The 19,401-nt window shown below is 46.1% G+C and overlaps 2 protein-coding genes across 2 annotated transcripts in view; both read left to right on the top strand.

Annotated features, from left to right (window-relative positions):
• LOC133281547 (phospholipase A2 inhibitor gamma subunit B-like) overlaps positions 1-19,401 on the top strand; it is a 140,644-nt gene that overhangs the window by 82,901 nt on the left and 38,342 nt on the right. The gene's annotated exons all lie outside the window — the stretch shown is intronic.
• On the top strand, positions 6,165-19,317 carry AQP3 (aquaporin 3 (Gill blood group)). Its single transcript, XM_061477239.1, has 6 exons — positions 6,165-6,367; positions 14,637-14,763; positions 14,933-15,070; positions 16,073-16,188; positions 16,919-17,136; positions 17,790-19,317. Exons 1-6 carry the CDS (start codon positions 6,260-6,262, stop codon positions 17,956-17,958), a joined length of 876 nt encoding a protein of 291 aa, XP_061333223.1. The 5' UTR covers positions 6,165-6,259; the 3' UTR covers positions 17,959-19,317.

The raw sequence follows: 19,401 nt of genomic DNA, 5'->3' as shown, positions 1-19,401 counted from the left end.
GAGGGACACTCATGGCGAATTGAGTGGTGGATGCTCATGTCTGTTCAGATGTTGGGTGTTGCATCCACTGCACAGCCCAGCCCTCTTGTTTACAGCTCTGTTATCTTCACAGCCGCTGGCACTCGTCTCAGGTAGCTTGTCCATGCCAAATCCCTGTTGCATTATGGAATCTCAGAAATGCCCATTACTATGCAGTTCCTTAATGCCTGTTTGCTTAGGGATGATGTTTAATACTTAAACTACCCAGGAGAAAAAAAATAAAAGTAGGCCAGCATGGAAATTCCCTCAGGATTCAGGTTGGTTTAATATAAGTTGAAGGAACAAATGTCCCAAAGAGGACAGCAGACTCTGTTGTCACTTACAGCAAGTATAGGCAAGCTTATTTTGCATTTGCAGAGGTGGATTTAGGGAGAGTCCAGATGAACTGGTAAAGTCCTTTGGCAGCCCTGAAGTCACAAGAGGCAAAGAGTCTATTTTGGTCCAAAGGTGCTTTTACAGTTCAGGAGCCCAATTCTCCTCTCTGAGGGTGCAGGTTAGTAGGAATCCCCTTGCAGAGACCATATGAAGGCATTGCAAGACTTGGGGGTACAGAATTCGGCCAGGGTACAGAAATTGGGGGAAAAGAGTTAATTGCTTCAGGGAAATCTATGCCTCCTTTCAGATTTAAGCTTGTATACTTTCTGCCTTTGCATCTCCTTGGAAAGGAAAACATCTTCCTGGAAAATATCTACAGGACGTCTATGTTCTTATAGTTTCTACTCTCCATCCTAAACTTGTCCATGTTTGGTTTACCCCTAGTTGCACTTGTGCCAACATAAGCAGTTCTTTTGCTTCCTGATGTAGTTATTGACAGTGGTGTGTTCAAAATGGGCCTTGGCTTCAACCTATTACCCTATTTGAGCACTTTTGGCCCATACTGGAAGGAAGAGACTCCATTCACCTGCTTGTCCTTCTGATATTTCCTTGCACCTCTTCCTCTTTCAGTTTGTCTTTCTTGAGCATGGATGATCTGAAATTCATGTGGTATTGCAGTGAGAGCCCCTGCTGTAAATTCTGGAACAGTATTGAGACTTCCCTGCTCCTATTGCAAATACCTTACCCCATCTACGGAACAAACACCTTTGCATTTTGCAGGTCTGCACCTCCTTAGAGACTGGGGGCTGGTTACACTGACTATGTGTATCTCTCTCCACATGGGCTAGTTGTTTTAGGATTCCATTACAGCCAACAAAGAGACACTGCTAAAGTCATCACATGGATTAGACACCTAAAATGACATCTAAGTGCTTTTTTTCTTAAAGTGATTGTTTCTCTGCCGAGGGACCTCTGTGATGAGACTACCTGTGTTTAGGTGGAGAACAGGCACACTTTCCATTTCTGGACACGTCCTCACCTGGTAGGGAAAGTTCTTGTCATTGCTCCTGACTCACACTTTGGGCTGGTGAAGTTTCACCCCATTTCTGTGTCTTTTACCTTCAGGGTCTTTGAACTCTCCTGCTGTATCGTGCAGCAGCAGCAATATCTCCAAGTCAGGACTGGCTCTGCAGCTCTCAGAAGATCAACTGTCACACAGAGCAGTTTACGGGACAAGCTCCTGCCCAAACTCTATTTCAGGAGAGCTGTTTATAATAGCTTTCCTTTCAGACGTGTTATTAAGAAGCTTTCTTCTGGAGCAATTGGTTCTTTTCCAGTGTACAGTAGTTATTCTGGTATGCAACTGCTTAAACTGGAAAATGGCTTCTCTACAGGAATGGCATGTGATGAACGATGTTTATTCCTGTAAACTGGGAGCAGCTTTGGGTTGAGGAGGAAATCAGACATGACAAGGAACTGCCAGTGGGAACGGGCTGTGGGCCCATGTTCCAGTGTAACACTGGGTTGTGTCCCTATGAAATACTTCTGAATGGTATGGGGTATAGACTCAGCTCAGGGTCACCCTTTCCTCCACTTGGTCCTAACCAGTGGATTTCATGAAGAGCTGTTTTCAGGGATTATACATATCATTCCCATTACTGTATTGTAGTTCAAGTCCAAACCCAGTTTGCCAACTTCCAGAATTCTCAGAAGACTTAGATGTCTGAGGAACCTAAATTAGGCTTGCAGTTTTACCTTAAGTTTTTCCAAACACAGATGCCACCAACGACCCTTTGCTGTGTAGACCACCACAGGTCCCTGGAGGAATTTCTCCATTTCTCTAACTCAAGGTGCAGAACTAAGCACGGGACCCAGACATGAAATGACATCTGGCTATGTAAATCTGGAGAATGAAGGCAGGATGTTGAAATCACTGCACTCAACCCTCCAGCTAGAATGGTTTAGAAAGCATCTAAACTTCCTACCCACTCACTTCCTACCCTGCCTTGCTAGGCAAGCTATAATTTTTATATTTAATGAAATCCTCTGAACATGTCATTGTATTTCTCTGTTGAGTAGATCATGGGAAGGGGATGGTCAGAGGTATCTTCCAAAGGGATATTGCACAAGGATGAATCCCATCATGCTTTGACCCAGTGACCTCTCTTGGCATAACGGCTTTCGCACCAGGTGACCCAGCCACCAAGTGCAATGAGTGACTCATTACAGACTGGTGTAATTCACGCTTTTCTCCTTATTGGATTGCACCATCCATCCTGGGATAGGTGACTCAATTTGGCTTGGATAAGATATGGAACCTATCTGTCCAGGTTTATCTATTTGGCTGCTTGAGAAGAAGTCTGGCAGCTTTGTTAAACTTGGTTTTTAATGGGAAAAGTTATGTTGCTGGAGCCTCTTAAACTCCTCCTGCAGAAGCCAAGGAGTTTATGAGCCTGAGTTTATTTTGCTTCACAAGAGCTGTTAGGAAAACAGCTGAAGGGGAGCAGCCAAGGATCAGTTCTTCCTTTAAGGTTTCACCTGTGTCTTTCCGCTGGAGTGGAGTGACAAGGGAGGGAGCCAAGTGGCAAGGCTGAAATGCAAACAGCAAACTTGGAACCTGGGTGTTAGTTTTGGAACTTGTCTAGAAATAACAGTGTGAGCACAGTGAGGTTCTTGTGGCACGTTGCAAGGTTCTGCAGGAGAGAAAGGAAAGAAACAAAAACGTGAAAAACATTACAGACGAATGCTCTGTTGGACCAGGGTCAGAGGGTATGGGTTCAAGTCTTGGTTTATTCTAGGTATTTCCATATTTGTTGGTCTCAGAAGATACTGGAAGAAAAGGTAGAGATCTATGGAAGGAGCACAACAGACCAATGTCTCTGACTTCCCTGCTGAGCTGATCTTCCTTTCCAATTTGAGTTTCTTCTGTGTAATCATGAGTTTCCATAAATTAAAGTATTACATTGCCCCCCGCAAAGTCTTGCTTTTTTGGCACTGTATGGACTGAGAACTGTAGTTCACCCTGGGCACTTTTGACACCTGATGTATGAATCATGCCATGGTTGACAACAGAAGCCCCTTGTTTGAGCTTCAATAGCTTTGGCATGATCACCAAGAGGTGAGGCATGGGTTCTTGGGACAAGAGTTTTGGAAATGTCCTTTCTTTGAGCCTTTGTGCTGTGAAAGAGCATCTTTGAATGTCCATGCAAAACTAAGGGCAGGGATGCCTTGCTGTGTCCACCCAGCACTAAGAGAGTCCAAAAGCTCTGAGGGCCCACCTTGTTAATTTTACTTGGTTTAATTTTCCTTGTTTGCTTCTACTGACTCGTGCACATCTTCTAACCATCAGGACGGGTACCAGTACTCTGCGCACCAGTTACTGCAGGCCATGGGCTTGCTTGGAAACCTATTGCTGCTGACGCACACCTTTAAACGTTTTATGCTTAGATCATGAGTCCTTGGAGTCCAGCTGCATGGTGTGACCAGGCAATCCCTGCCTCAGCACAGAGAAGCTCCAGCACTGGGGGCTTTCAGCCCTCACCCACACTTTGATTAGTTATTGCTTCTGAAAAAAATCTTCCGCTTCTTCTAGTGTTGCACCACTGTCCCTTCCCCAAGCTCCTTCCTAGATAATAATACAGCTGTCTGTTGGGAAAGCAATTGCATAAGTCTCTATTGCTCATTTTAAATCACTGGATCTTGGGCTGCAGTGATTCACCCTCACAACGCCCCAAGAAGGGAATCCGGTGTCACTCTCTCCAATATACTGATGGAGAAGCTGAGGTGTGGAAAGGTGAAGGATTTGCTCAGGGTCAGGCAGTGAGTCAGTTGCAAAGCCGGTATCGGAGCACCCACCCCACCCTGGCTCCTTGGGCTTGCGTCTGTCTAGACTTCTCCAAGCACCAGCTTTGATGCTGGTGTTACCACCATCTTCTACCATCAGCCTGGGAGCCTAGACATCTCCTCTCCCTTCACCAGTCAAGAGGAAATGTCTGTATCCTCAGCTCGTAGCCAGAGGGGCTCAGATGCTGCAGACAGGAAAAATATACCTACCTGGAGAACATCACACCTCTCCATGCCTCTTGCTCCTCACCTGTCTCTGTCTGGTCTCATGGCCCTTTCCTCACCAGGAGGGGAAGAACAGGATCCAAGAACCCAATCTAAATAAGTCCGAATAAAACTACACCACATAACACAGCATTTGTACACTGGTGGTTCAGCAAGTGGCAAAACAGCCCACAGACCTTAGCTGAGGAGCTGCCAAATGGGATAAAACCAGCACACAGCTTCACTTCTATCTGTGGGGTGAAAAGGATGGAGTAGACTATAAAGGAAAGGTGAGTGCAGGAGGAGGAGGAGGCTGTGGATCCTACACTGTCTGGGTGATGTACAGCAAGAGGCTGAGGGGAGAGGTATGGAAATAAGACAAAACATCGGTGTCCTGAGTACTGGTTTGCGCCAGCCACAGCAAGCACACATAGGGCTGATGGAGTGATTGCTAGTTCAGAAGACCCCACTGATGATGGCTACAGCAGTCTGGATTTGAGCATATAGAAATGAGGAAAGTTTCCTGTTCCTGTAATTACGTTTGGACCTGAGTGTTTCCCTGCATTTGATTCCTCACACATTATTGCTTTCTTACTGACATTCCTGACTCTGCTTCTTGGGCTGGCTGCAGTTTCTGTGTGAAATAAAGGTTCATTCACTGCTGCACCAAAAATCCCTGCCTTTTCAACAGGAAAGTTGATGGTTAAATAAGGGGAAGAAGAAAAGCCAGCCGTCTGTGGCTTTGCAGAGGAGGCAGGGGAACAAATCCAGGAAAGGGGTCTCCTTCAATGCTCCAAATTCTGCTCTGCTGCTCTGTGTCAAGACCTGGTGAGTCAAGGAGCTCAGGGAATTTTTACTGCTCACTTAACAGAAACCAGATGCCACCAGTGGCACGCATCCTGCTAGCAGCCCTTACCCCAGATGGTACTGACTGGGACAGCTTTCGTTCAGGCCCTCCCATAGAATTGTCCCAGGATGACATGGGATATTACTGAGGATGAAAAGGCAGCAAGGTTTGGTTGCTGTGAGGCTCAGTGAGCCTGTGGGCTCCTTGTCAAGGTCCTGTGATGGGAACTGGCTCTGCACTGGGGATCTCTCATGGCTTTTCTTCACAGTTTTCATGGGGACTGGGCTGCAAATGCTCTCTCAAAGCCCTGGGAGATGGAGACAATCTGTCAACACACAAGAGTTTGGATCCAGAGGCAGATTTTCATGAAGGGAGGTCTGGCCTGGCTTCTTGGCAGCAGTTTCAACTGGGTAATTCCTGGAGTTAGGAGGTGCCTTGATGTCAGCTGGCAGGACAAGTATGGGGGATCAAACCCTCCTGCCCCACTCCTGCAAAAGCCCCTGCAGCCTCTGAACCAGCACTAGAGTGCTCTTCACTTTGACGTCCTCCAGCAGCTTAGGAGGGAAAGCACGCCAAAAGCAGGGCACTGCGCTCACACAAGCGGGCTAAGGCACTGCTCAGTCTATGCATTTGGCTTTTATCTCTCCAGCTGAAGCGGAGAGGAGCAGATGTGGCCCCACGCGTTAGGTGCCCAGTGATGAAAACAGCAGGGGCTTGAGCAGGACATCTCTGCCACGTTAAATCTGTCCTTCCTTTGAAACTCCTGCACCTTTTGCTCACCTATGCGAGCAACAAAGAGGAAAACCACCCGCTCTGCCTCATGCTGAAAAGGAGGGGGGGATAAAACAAAGTTGGGTTTGAAGAGAGGGTGGAGGGGGTGTGGTTACCCAGGAGGTGTGTCAGGCACCACTCACTTATAAGCAAAGGCGCTGTACTGGGCAAGAAACCTTGCTGAGGCTTCATCAGCTGCTCGCTTTTCTCTGACCCTGCTTGACCGGCACCGCTGCTGCGATGGGGAGGCAAAAGGACATCCTTTCTACTATTGAGGAGCGCCTCAGGATCAGAAACAAGCTAGTGCGGCAAGCGCTGGCTGAATGCCTGGGGACCCTGATCCTGGTGGTGAGTCTGTGCAATGCTCTCTGACCCTGGGTTTGAGGGGAAATTGTCCCGGTGAAGGGGATAAAGTACTGCCAGTTTGCACTTGGGGATGAGCCCAGTTCCAGTGCAACCTGTTGTGACAGAGCTACAGGAGAAACCCCTGCCTGACAGAGAAGTGTCCATGCAAGTGGCTTCAGGGTGAACTTTGGGGTTGCTGGCAAAGGGTGGGCTCTGCAGAGCTTGTTGGGTGTTTGGGGGCTTTGGTGTATCTGGGAAGTGCAGGGAGAAAAAAGCCTCTGTGTAAGCAGCAAGTGGTTTGTGAGAGAGTATGCAAAACTTCCTTTCTCTCTGCCCTGGAATAACTTCTTGGCAATGGAATACTGCAAGTGTTATCACCCGGGGAAGTGAAAGCTTTTTCCTCGCCTCACTTTGTTTTTCTTGTGCATCCTATGGAGAAGAAGTAGCCAGAATTTAAACTGCTGCAGTGTGTTTTTTTTTTGCTGTGGGTTCCTCAGGGTCTTATCAGCAGGGCTGCATGACACCACAGCAGCCTGTGCTGGCCACTGATGGGGACCTTGTGCTCACCATGTATGTGACAGTATGTGACAATGCCAAAGTTGATGTGTTCTTAGGTGGTGAATGGTAGCAAAACTCTCCCGCCTGTTTTACTGCTTGGCTTCCAAAGGAAGGGAATGTAAGGGATAAAGCAGGGTAGGTAAATGTATAGTACCTTAGTCTATGGATGTTTTGAGCTGCCCTGGCTTGCTCTGAAGTCAGAAGCAGATGTGAACAGCTGGGACACTGGTGTGTGAGGAGTGGTGGGGAGAATACCCATGTAGCAAAACTTTGACAAAGATACCTAGTTTTGGGCATCCATATCAAAAAGCCCAGAACTGCCCAATGGGCCACAGGTTTTGTGCATTGGTGTTGCAGCAGGAGTGGGCTGGTGTACCTACAGTGAATACCTGCAGGCAAAAGCACCTCTGAAGTGGTGTAGATCCAGACCAAACCTACAGGTTTCAGTAGAGGGAGTGTGGTTTTTACACCTTTTTGTTAATGGATGACAGGACTGTTGGGGGAGAAATCGAATGGTTGGAGGAGCTGAAAGCTGAGGAAGGCTGAATGAAGCTACACGTGTGCTTGGGGAGGAACGAAGAAAGGCTGACATATGCCTTCATTAATAAGATTGTTTTGGTGAGGAAGTGGGCTATTGACTCTTCTGGAGGAGGACAGGGGACTCTGTGAAGACCCTGTAAAATTTCACCATTCTTAAAAGAGCTGCTTCACACCATGCATTGGCTTTACTGTCAGAGTGACCCAGCTTTGGTGATATGCAAACAAGTCCTGTTGATTTTTCAGAGAAGGGGTATTTGAAATTGAGGTAGATAGAAGATGATAGGAAAGCGGTTAAGAGGTATAAGGTTGCTGTCTGTGAATCACTGATGTTGCTGCAGTTAGTCTCAGGACTGAAGTAGGGTAAGACTTGTAAGGTCAAATAATGTCTCCTGCTAGCCAAGTTAATACTTCTGAGAAACAAGGGAACTCTTTAGCTATGTGTATCTGAGCTTTCGGAAGAGCTCATGATCCAGAAGTTCTCCTGACAGTATTAGCTGGCACAACAGAGACTACTTTTCCCTACAGCCTTGCCGCTTCAAGGCAGAGAGGAGTTGAGATGTGCTCTGAGCCTGAGGAAGAGTTTGGTCCAAAATCATAAGGAGCTTCCAAAATGAGGGTGGTAATGGGCACCCATCAGCCAGGCTGGATGCTGCACTGGTAAAAGTGAGCAGCACATGCCTTGTCCTCAGGGGCACCACACCTGATACGTTTTAAAGTGTATGTACAAGCAGATTCCTTGTTCAGGAATTCCTGAGTGTTCCTGGGCAATGAGTATGCTGGATTTAGTGACACACTCAATTCTGTTTTGTAGGTCTTGTAAAAGTCACCTAGGATCTGCTGCAGCAGTTCTGCAGTGGATGGAGGGCTGTGGGCACTCTGGCTGTGTGGGAGAAGATGGGGTGGGCTGGTGGGAGAAATGAGAAAGTCCCAAACATGGTGAACGCTCCTGGGTTGTCAGTCAAAAATGGGGTATGCAGAGAGGGAAGTGGGTTCCAGGACAGCAAGCCTGCAATACCCGAGGAAAGACCTGGGATCCACAAAACCATCTCCAAGGGAGATGGAGCTGACGGATCACAAATATGTCTAGAATGGATTTAATGTTTGATATTGTTCACACTGAAATCAACTTCCTGAGCACCGAGGGAGGGAAGCTGTTGAAAGTTTGCAGCTTACTTTAAATTTCACTGTGGAATGTAAAACTTGTCCCACCGTGGATATTGGCACGGATTCAGCTTCTTCCCTCCTTCCTCTCACTTGTGTAACAACCACAGTGCGCTCAAACCTTTCTACAGCAAAGCCATTTTGGACCCCTGCAAAGTCTCTTTCCCAGCAAGAATTAACCTAGGACCCTTTAATTTTCTAAGGAGGTTGTAAAGTTGGAGAACGTTAACACAGAACAGTGCTCTTTTTCTAAGATAAGATAAGAAAAATAATCCAATTGAGGCAGCCAAGACCTGAGCGGCATGAAGGCAAGGTGCTCTCTACTTGCAAGCTGCTTTGTCTCTGTACAGCACCTTGCACAATGTGGTTTTAGTCTATGGGCAGTGTCCTTACTGTTACTAAAATAGTAATGCTGATTCTACCTTCCCTTTGATAATTAGGATGACTATTTCCAGTGTTCAGAGTTCATGTTCCAAGTGGCTGAAAGCACTGCTTGCTGGCAGTAGTTAAGCAATGCAAATGCTGAAGGCATTTTCCAAGTCGCTTGCTGTTTGTGTTATTACTGTAGCAACTCACCAAAGCCAGATTTCCAGTAGCATGTCTCTGTGCCTCTCTTAAAGGCTCGATCTGTTAGCCTTGCTCTGCTGGCTATAAACACCAAAGCGCTCTCTGTTCGGTTTTTGCATCTGCAGGACAAGTAATTGCTGTTTGTAATTGATTTCCAAATCGGACTAAATGATTCACTGCTGTTGAGGCACAAAGAAAGAACAAAACAATTCCTAATTGCTTTCCAATGAGGGCTGCCTTGATTTTGTAGTTGGGTGGGAGCTGTTTGGGGTATGAGTGTGCTGCCGACCACAGAAACCAGAATAGCAAAGTGGTTGGGATGATCAAGGCGAAGGGAGCCTCATTTAACTGTTGGCAATGCAGAGCTTGATGTTGCCGCTCATCCCCAGGGAGGCACAGCAATTCCCACAGCCACTGTTCAGTTTGTGAAGACTTTCCTGCTTGTGGCATTCAGAGAATGTGATTTTTATTATATTTTTAATTTTTGAAATGTATTTGGTCTGTTAATGCTTCTGGAGGCTTTAAAAAGGGCTGGAAAGCTTTGCTGTTAGCACTGATGATTCTTCCCTGCAAAGGATCTGTAGTGCAGCGTTGTAAGCATGAGATACTATGTGTGGCACAACTTTCCTCAGACACTCTTATCTCCTGAGTCCTGCAGCCCTGCCTGGCTCTGGGACAACGTGTGGTGCAGAAAGAGCTGTAACATGACAGACCATCTGCCGCTGCCCTTCCCCGTAAGACTGCTTCTGTCCAAGCTGGCTTCAGCCATACTGGGCAGAAACATGGACTGTGGAGGTCTAGTGATTTTCCTTGCTTTGCAAATAGTAAATGATGACCACTCTGGTTGCTGGAGACGTGCTCTGTGGAAAGGCAAAAATGACAGAGCTCCTTGCACTGTCTTCGTGGCTGGTCATGCCAGTCACACGGGCAGCGGAGCAGAGGAAGATCTCTGCATGCTGCTTGAGCAGAAACATTAATGGCAATGGATGTGTCTTCAGACCTACCCAGACCTGGGTTCTGCTCCTTGGGGAGGGCAGCAAGAGGCCATACAAAGGCTTACAGTGTTTTTAACCTCCTCTTGCTTTAGGTTGCAGAGGAGGACTTGGGAGGTTGTTTTGAAGTCACTGTGAAGTGATAGCTCTCTGTTCCTTCCCTCTCAGCCTCCCCTTGAGGGGACTGTAGGGTAGCCCTAAGTTTCACCCTGATATGAAGAGCAATGCTCCCTTGTGTGTCTGATGCTTAAAGTCTTCCATCAATATCTTGGGGTCTCTCCCTTCAAGGGCCTGCAACCTTCAGAGCAGACTCAGGGTTTGACTGCCCTTCTGGCATCTTCCCCACTAATTAGAGGGCAACAAGAGCCTTTCCCATTCACCAATGTGATTAGGGTAGATTTACAGCAGGCTTCTTGCCTAATCTCTGCTTTAGTCGCTGACTGAAGAGGAAAGATGTAATTCAGGTAATAACACTCCTCCTGGGCTATGCCAACAAAACTTTTCCAGCTTGATTCACAGATCAGTTTGTCTGAAGTCTGAGAGGAAGTGCACCCAGGTCTTTTGTGTTGCACCCGAAGGTGTGAAAAAGCACTGGCAAAGAAAAGAGAATGCAAGAAAGAGAAGAAACCTGGCTGAGCACTATATTCCTCTTGAGCTGCTTTCTGCAAGGTCTGCCTATAAGTTCAGATGGCCTTTCTTCTTCATTAGCTTTTTTGATTTCTTTGTGCTCCGAGGTCTTTTCCTGACTGGCTCTGGGTCTTTCTCATGTCCAGTCTTTGATTCAGGGTGTTTTTACCTTGGTGACAACTCCAAATGGCCGTTCTCCAAACATGCCCTGGACAAAGGGAGTTTAAAGCTTCCCAGATTACGAAGTTTCACCAGTGACCTGCTACCTCTTCCTGGTTTTGCTGCTTCTGGCTGTCCCCTCCCTTGTACTAGGCAGTACTGCTCCCCTCTGTTTGTCAGCCCCTTCACCTTGACCCAGTTCAGCTCATGGATCCTGCAGAACATGGATTTTGTTGTTTTTTTTTGTAGTACGAGAAGTTGGATCAGCTCATGAGGAGTGAGAAGCTTTCCTGTTGGTAGGGAAGGCATTAGATGTGCTAGAGCCAGTAAGATGAAATTAGGGAGCAAGCTTCCATTAACCTGGTTAATGGATGCATTGACCTCAATTCCTATGAGAGTAGTTTTAAGACATCAGAGTGTTTTGTTGCAGTCATTTTCTTAGCACTTTAAAAGTGCTTTTGAACTTGGCTAGTGTATCACAGGAGTATAACAGGTGACTTCCATGAGAGGTGCTAACCTGGGTTTCTGTTGGGGATATTCTTCCAGTAATGTGCTCGGTCTTCCATTTCATTTTCTTTGTAGCAGTGTTGGAGGCAGACTATTAAAATCAAGAGAATGAGAAAATTGAGCAAATGAGTCACCTCCCCTTGGGTGTGCACCACTGTCCCTGACCATAGTGGTATAATACTGCCTAGGACTTTTCCATCCATTGCATGCACTTAAAAGCCACTGGGATGAACACTGAAGTGCTTTTATATGGCCTTCCTTGCTTTTACACTCAAGCAGCTCCTAAATGCTTCTCTGCAAGCACTGGTGAAAGGAGATTTAAGAAATGCATGCTGAGGGTCTCCTGTCCCTCTCTGCTGAAGGAAAAGGAACTGAAAAGAAAGCTAACAAATAACAGAAGTGGAAATAGTGTGGTTAAAAATTGGAATAACCACTACCACAAAAAAGCTTCGTAATGTCAAGCCACTTGCCACAAAAGCGGGGGTGAGCATGATTTGACATGGTTCTTAAAAGTCAAATACCATGGGTGGATGTCATACATTAGAATATATGTTCATGCTGAGTGGACGTCACTGGTGTAAGATGGAATTGCAGACCTACATGTCAAGGTTCAAACCTGTTCCTAAATATCGCCTTAAACTTTTTATCTGCTGAGGGTCAAGTTTTCTACTGTTACACTGAATTAAGCCAAATAGTGCTCAGGGCTCATCTGATAAATAATTGTAATGCTCCTGTGGAGCAGCTCCGGGGTGTTTTTGCACGGCCCATAGACTCTCTTCTGCAGGAAAGCTGGAGAGCTATTGCTGGGTGCAGAATGGGGGAGAGGAGAATGGGGAATAACCCCTCAAGAAATGGCAGAGCTGGCATCCCTCCAGGTTAAGGGAAGACCTTTGTGGGTGAACAGGGAAATGAAGGGGGGGAAAAACTTTACTTCATGGTTTCTGCAACCAAAAGGTATGTGGCTAATGAGCCAACCACCATCCACTTGCAGAACTGCCAGTTCTTTTAGAGTGAATAGCACAAATACCTTCATCACTAGGAAGAGCCTGGGGTCAGCCCTGTTGAACTCTGATGTCCACTGCAGCTTTTTGTGAACCTGCACCCCTCCATGGTCAGGCTGATGTGTTGTGTGACCTTACAGGGGCAAACACCATGGCCAAATACTCTCCCAAAACCTGTCTAAAGCATGCTGAGGCCCATATGTATTAAGAGAAGGAATGGATGTCATTGGCCAGTATTTATTTGCTCAGTTGGAGCTATTATGCTTCCTTTGGTGGCTGGGTATAGCTGGGAATGATGGCTCCATTTGCTGCACAACAAGACTCATCTTTTCTGCCTTTGGGGTGTCTTCTCTGCCATGGTTTTCCAGCTGGGCAGCTCAGGGTTAGGACACTGAAGAGCCTGTTTTGACTGCACCATTTATAAGGCAATGCTGGCCATTCTTCTCATTAACTAACAAGTTCTACAGGTTCCTTTGTCCTTTCCATGTCAGGTCCTGTGCTGGGGACCTGGCCTCCTGTCAAGAGGCACCTGTGTGCAGTGTCCACCTTGTGAGTCAGCCTGCAGCCTACCCGGCTGCTCCTTTCCCTGTAGGCTGTGTGCAGTGTTTGCTTTGTTACTAATTCATCTGTTGTCAAGGGAATGGGAGGGGAATAGTTAGGTGTGCTTTGGCTTTGCCCCTGATCTGGGTTGTGTGTTGCTCAATGGTTATGCTCAGTATTGGCAGGAGAGGTGAAGACAGCTACCCCTGCTGCCTTCGTGCTTATTCAGTGGCTTGTCCCCTAAGAACAGATACTGCCTCTGTGGCAACGGAGTAATTCTGAGATGATGGAGTTCACGGGAGCAGAAAGTCTTGTGGCTGTATAGGTATATTTATGCAGTTAGAAGATTTAAGTTAAGCCTTGACCCCTAGTTTTGAGGATCTCTGGAAAAAGCTGTAATTCCTGTTCTAGTTTAAGGATGCTCTCAGTACCTGCTTATGTGATAATCCCTGGTGAAGTGAACACCATGAATGAGTTCAGGTGGAGTCACTGGAAGACACAAGCATAGAGATTTTTAGGATTAGGGCTCCTTAAATTACAAGATGGGTTTTGGTAAGACTTGACAAGGCAGCAGGCCTTCAGCTGGATGAGTGATGAACTGAGCTGCCAGGGAAAACTGGTTTGGATTCTTAAGATTCTAGTTTGCATTGAAGCATAGGAAGATAGTGTTTGGACGTGGTTGGGAAGAGAAGGCTCACCTGTTTGGAGCAAATGCCTTTCAGCAAAAGCACATGCCTCCATTAGCTACTATAACACCCTTTATCACCCAAAAGAAACAGCTTTTGTTCCCCAGAGTGCTTGGTACACACCTGCTCTTGGACAGAAGGCCAAGCCTCTGATTGTGCTGGTGGTGGTTTCTCTGGAAAACAGACTTTTCTTGATGGTGTCTGTGCCATGTTGGTGCTGCTCAGGCCAGCTGTGTTGCCTTGGTCATCTGTTACATGACTTTGCCATAGGAAGGATATGGGTGATGTGGAATGTGCTCATAGGGATGCTGTTGGCTGTGCTCAGAGTGGCCGCAGCAGAGTGTACCTTGGGGCTGGAACAAATGTGAGCACCTCAGCTCTAGCAGGCAGCTCCAGTCCCTCACTGTCAGAAGGTGCCACCTGAAAGAAGACTCCATGAATATCAGGCTGAATACGTCCTTCCATCATGTCTGTATTTCCAGGCATTAGCAAAATTATCCCCTGCCAATCTATGTGTGAAACAATTGTTAGCCTTTTTTAACAATAAGGTACCCAGACCCCTCATCTGAACACTTGCACTGTAAATACCTCAGTCCAGGATGCTCTCTGGCTCATTCTTCTCACCTACCATCTTAAAATTAGATGGTTGGACAAAGACCTCCAGCTTCGTTGTCCAATCTTGCTTTTGAATTTTGCCCTGGTTTTGGTTCCCCCTGACAGGAGATAGGCTTGTGCTGTGTCCTTTCTCCTTCCCTGCTGTCCCTAGAGGTAACACCTAGATACTCTGACCAAAGATTGAAGCTTTGAAGGCTTTGAGTCATGCGTGGCCTGTAATGGTACTTGCAGGTCTAAGTGGAGCTGTTGCAGCCATTGGTCAGCAACTTGTCCTGATGTGAAACGGAGAGGGTAATTTCAACCCCTTTTTCTCTCCTAGCTGTTTGGCTGTGGCTCCGTGGCGCAGACGTTCCTCAGCAGAGGGTCTCATGGAGGCTTCCTGACTGTCAACCTGGCATTTGGCTTTGCTGTAACGCTCGGCATTCTGATCGCAGGGCAAGTATCAGGTACGTTGTGTTCCATGTGGGCTGGATTTCACTTGTGACAATTGTTGTGTAGACGTAGATGGCTGTACCTTTCCTATTTGGCACTGGTATGGAAAACAGTGTCCCTTGGCTCGTCCCTGGGATCCAAATTCTGCCTGTAAAAGTACACTAATAACCAACCTCTCTGCAGGTGGGCACCTGAACCCAGCTGTCACCTTTGCCATGTGCTTCTTGGCCCGGGAGCCCTGGATCAAGCTACCAATTTATGCCTTAGCTCAAACCCTGGGGGCTTTCCTTGGAGCTGGCATAGTCTTTGGGCTCTACCATGGTAAGTGAAGAAACCTTGTGTGTTTATTGGGGTGAGACTATTGCTCTTCATGACTCATTGCGAAGGGGCTTGTTTGCAGAACAGAGAGAGGTGTTTTCCTGCAGAGCAGATAGGACAAACCTCCTTATCATGTTTCGGGGGGGGGGTGAGGGGTGGGCTGGGGTGTATTGTTCCTGTTTTCATGATGCTGGGTTCAAACCTCCTCCAGTCAATCTGGAGGCCAACCAGCATTGTCAATGTGGAAGTCTTTGTCCTTGCGTAATGACCAATGGGCCTTTGGATGGCCATTTTTGTATCTAGTGTATGGACTAGAACAGATCTTTCAGAAAAGCCAATGAAACATTAATAGTGATTGAGACTTTATATCTGTGCACCTTGGAAAGCATAGTAGAAATCCAGTTCCTCATGCATCTGGTCCTCCTGACTGATGTTCCTGAGAAAACTGCCACCCAAGCAATAGCACCAACTGGTTTTCACCTTGGAAACCTAGGTTAGTTAGCCATCTTCCACGTAATGGTAGGCAAGGAGCTGACTGCTCTACAAGACAAGCCCAAGAGGTGAACCTAATTGCATATTGGTTTAAAAGAAACTGCATAATCAGCCCCAATTCCTATTTGCTGCAGATCATATTCACATCAGTACCTCATGTCTTGGTACCAAGACTCATACTGCAGGCATTTTGAGTAACTGGAGTAATTTTAGTGTTTACTTTTTGGCCCTAACTCTTCTTTGGTGTATGACAAACAAGAAATATTAGAATCAGGGACTTAGGCCATCTGCACCTGAGCCTGACTGGTAAAATGCTGTGGTGGATCACATCCTAAATTTTCCAAATGAGTGTTTGCTCTACAGCAGATGATTTTGCAACACAGAATACTTGGGGAATTCTATCTCAATATTCATGGCTCTGTGGAGCCTACACTGTAGTGTTTTCCAAGCAGGGTCCTCTCTCTGAGGCGTGTTGGAAAATGACTGACCTATCTTTCTTCCCATCCATCCCAGATGCCATCTGGGATTTTGATAAGACTGAACTGACTGTAGGAGTGAATGGCACGGCTGGAATCTTTGCTACCTACCCATCTCCACATCTGAACCTTGTGAATGGATTCTTTGACCAGGTAAGAGGGAGATGGGAGGATGTAGGTACATTGGAAGAGAGAGCATTTGGGTTGGCTATGGGCCTCTCCTTTACTTGGAGAATGAATTGCAATTTAAAGAGAAGATATCCAAAAAGGTTTTTAGAACAGGCACATGTATCTCACTAGCTCACAGGAAGAGCAAAGCCAGAAAGGACCCTTGCAGCCAGAAGGCTTGTGTTAAGGGGATTAAGTGATATTACACTGCCCAGGATACCAGTGAAAAGGATATCACTTGCTCCCAGGCTCTGAAGAGCCATAGTATGAGAAAAAATGTTTCTTTTTCTCTCCCACTATATTGTTGTGGTTATTGCACAGCCCAGAGGTCAACTGGGTGTGGAGTGATGGTTGGTATTGGAGATGACTGTCTCCTTCTCAAAGTTGCCATCCATCACAAAGAGACAGCAGCCTCCCAGCCATGGCAGGTTGAAAGCAGGTTCAAGAAGAGGCTGCTCAGTTATTCATAGCTCCTCCATGGGTAGGGAAAAAGGTGTGGGCTTGATTGAGCCTGTGGGCTGCCAGGAGAGCACGTTTCACTCTCCCATTCCCATAGGTGCTCTATTTGCTGTGGTCTGATAATGCCATGGAATGACTTAGTGAAGATATTCCAGTTTAGAGAGTAAGTCCTAAATGAATGGACTTCAGAGCAGTTAAATAACCTGATTAAAATACTAATGTGGATTGAATTCTTTTTCTTTCCTGCCCTCCTCAGTTTATTGGCACTGCTGCCCTGATTGTTTGTGTCTTGGCTATTGTTGATCCCTACAACAACCCTGTCCCCACTGGGCTGGAGGCTTTCACAGTTGGCTTTGTTGTCCTCGTTATTGGAACCTCCATGGGCTTCAACTCTGGCTATGCTGTCAACCCTGCCAGGGACTTTGGGCCTCGTCTCTTCACAGCCATTGCTGGCTGGGGCACTAAAGTGTTTTGGTAAGTGCTTGGCAGTAAAAACCTTGTGCAGCAAGGGGTCCAAATAGGTGGTAGCTCTGGCAAAATAAAGGGTGTCAGCACTCATGAGGTATCTTTGGTTCATATAAAGTCTTTAAAAAGGCAATTGCTTCGCTCCAACTACTTAAGAAATTGCAGAAGCTGGGCAGTTTCCAGTGGTGAGAGTAAATGACTCGACTTTGTTATCAAGTCTGGGAACATCCCTGAGAAGTGCAGGTACACCTTGGACATAAGCCTATCATCATACTTTAGGTGGTAGGAAATGGAGCGTGCTTCTTATACTTGGATTTTATTGTTGCTGGAGACAGTTGAGAGCAAAACAGTGTGTTATTAAAGGCTGTTTTTCCGGCAAGCAGTGGGGGGGAAATGAATGTGCATAGGTCAAGCACTACAAATGCTTCTCTTTTTTTGTGGAGAGACAGTATTAAAAGTCCTGGAAGTAGCTGTTCTGAATAGCTTGTCACCTTGAGAAGCAGAGGGGACAATATCTGCCTTGGAAATTGCCATGCACATGCAGATAGTATTGTCTTTTGCAAGTCAATGGTGATGTTTAGAGATCTTTCGTTGTTCCAGAACCAAACATAAATATCCTAAGGCTTAAGCTCTTACCTTATTCACTTTCTCTTGTTTTCCAGGACTGGTCATCAGTGGTGGTGGGTTCCAATTGTTGCTCCTTTCCTTGGGGCTATTGCAGGAGTGACTGTCTACCAGCTGATGATTGGATGTCATGATGAGCCTTCTCCACCTGCCTGTGAGCAGGAAACAGTCAAGCTGTCTAACGTAAAGCACAAGGAAAGGGTCTGAGGAAGCTGCCATCCAGATCTGGCAGACATTCATTACTCAGGACTGCAGCTGGCAAAGAGGAAGGAGTTAAGAAGAGCTTCAAGAACAACAGGAAGACCCATTTTTCCTGTCTTGAGATATTTTAGCCTTTTTTGTGTATATCCCCAGTGCATTTTCTTTAGGCATTTTCCTGTGAGTGTTTCCCCAAATGCAGTACCATGTAATCTTTCCCTAGTAGAAGGGGGTGGAGGACTGTAGGAGTCAGACAAGTGGGCAATACTGCCCAGCACCTGCAACATGGACCAGGTACTCAGGAATCTGGAGCTCTTTTAGTCTGTGTTGCTGACCTTGCCTGTGAACCTGGAAAACTGCTTTTCCCTGTAGAGTAGGGATCACGCAAAACTTAAATTGTTCTGCTAGCATGGAATGGAAACTCCTACATCCTTGAAAAGAATTTGCCTGTGAGTCTATTGTGGATCAAATTCATGCTTGGTGTTGCTCTAAAGTCAATAACTTGGCACCAGGAATGAACTTGTCTGAAGGATTTCTATTGGCCAAACTGTCTATATCTCCCATGAATTCCTAGAACATCATATCAATCAGCTGATCTATAGTGTCAGAGCAGAGAGCGAGAATGCTCTGGGTTTTAATTTAATATTAAGTGTTTACAAACCACTGCACCCTGGTGTTCTAATCAGAATTGTTAACATTGCCAACTCCTAGAAGATAGCATTGGATATCTGAAATCATTGTTCTAGCCAGAGGCTAACCTGGAAAGAAAGCTTGGCTCCCTGTAGCAGCCTTTCTAATTAATCAGCTTTGTATATAAACTGCAAGCAGCTAATAACCAAGTTCCACTGGAAACATGGTGTTGCTACAGTGGTGTGTGTTCATGTGAATTTTACAGTAGTGTTTTGGTATTTTTTTTAATAGATTTATATAAATACACTCCTTAAAGCTGTTACTAAATATCAGGGTTGGGATGAGCTCATTTAAAGATGCGTGGGAACTGCCTAGTTTCTGACAGCTTTGAGATACTGTTGATTTTCTTGGGGTGGCCTTAGATTGTGGCATTATGTTGCTGGAGAGCCTCTTTTTCTACCTATAGGAGTTACTGGGGTATCCCTGGTACTCATGGCTGAGAGACTGAGGTCAGGCACCTCCTGTACTAGCAGTGCTGGCATCTTAGGGGATTTCTGGCTCTCCCAATACCATATTACTACAGAGTATTTGAAAAAAGCAGCATCGGTTGTGAAAGAATTTATAAGTCCCATGCATTAAGGAAACTCTTTCAAAGCCTGTTTCTTTAATGTGTGAATTCCTTGTAACTTTGTGCACATTTCCGGTCGCTAAAATTATGTATTCTTTTTTGTTTTTTTTCCTTTTTGAAAAATAAAATATCAATACTCACACTGCAAGATTTTAGTGTTGGTTGTATTATTAAGCAGCTGCCAGTAAACTTCA

The sequence above is a fragment of the Pezoporus flaviventris genome, unplaced genomic scaffold (assembly GCF_033815535.1).
Source record: "Pezoporus flaviventris isolate CSIRO_AGI_PZ_B2104156 unplaced genomic scaffold, CSIRO_AGI_Pfla_v1 ptg000100l, whole genome shotgun sequence".
Lineage (NCBI taxonomy): Eukaryota > Metazoa > Chordata > Aves > Psittaciformes > Psittacidae > Pezoporus > Pezoporus flaviventris.
The sequence above is the reverse complement of the archived record's forward strand: the minus strand, read 5'-3'. Positions and strand labels throughout refer to the sequence as shown.

What these genes read in the sequence shown, in the direction of transcription:
- AQP3 (XM_061477239.1), top strand. Translation starts at nt 6,260, where the DNA reads ATGGGGAGGCAAAAGGACATCCTTTCTACTATTGAGGAGCGCCTCAGG. An exon ending in GATCGCAGGGCAAGTATCAG is followed by an intron (nt 14,764 to 14,932) that starts GTACGTTGTGTT and finishes ACCTCTCTGCAG; the next exon opens with GTGGGCACCTGAACCCAGCT. An exon ending in TGGGGCACTAAAGTGTTTTG is followed by an intron (nt 17,137 to 17,789) that starts GTAAGTGCTTGG and finishes CTTGTTTTCCAG; the next exon opens with GACTGGTCATCAGTGGTGGT.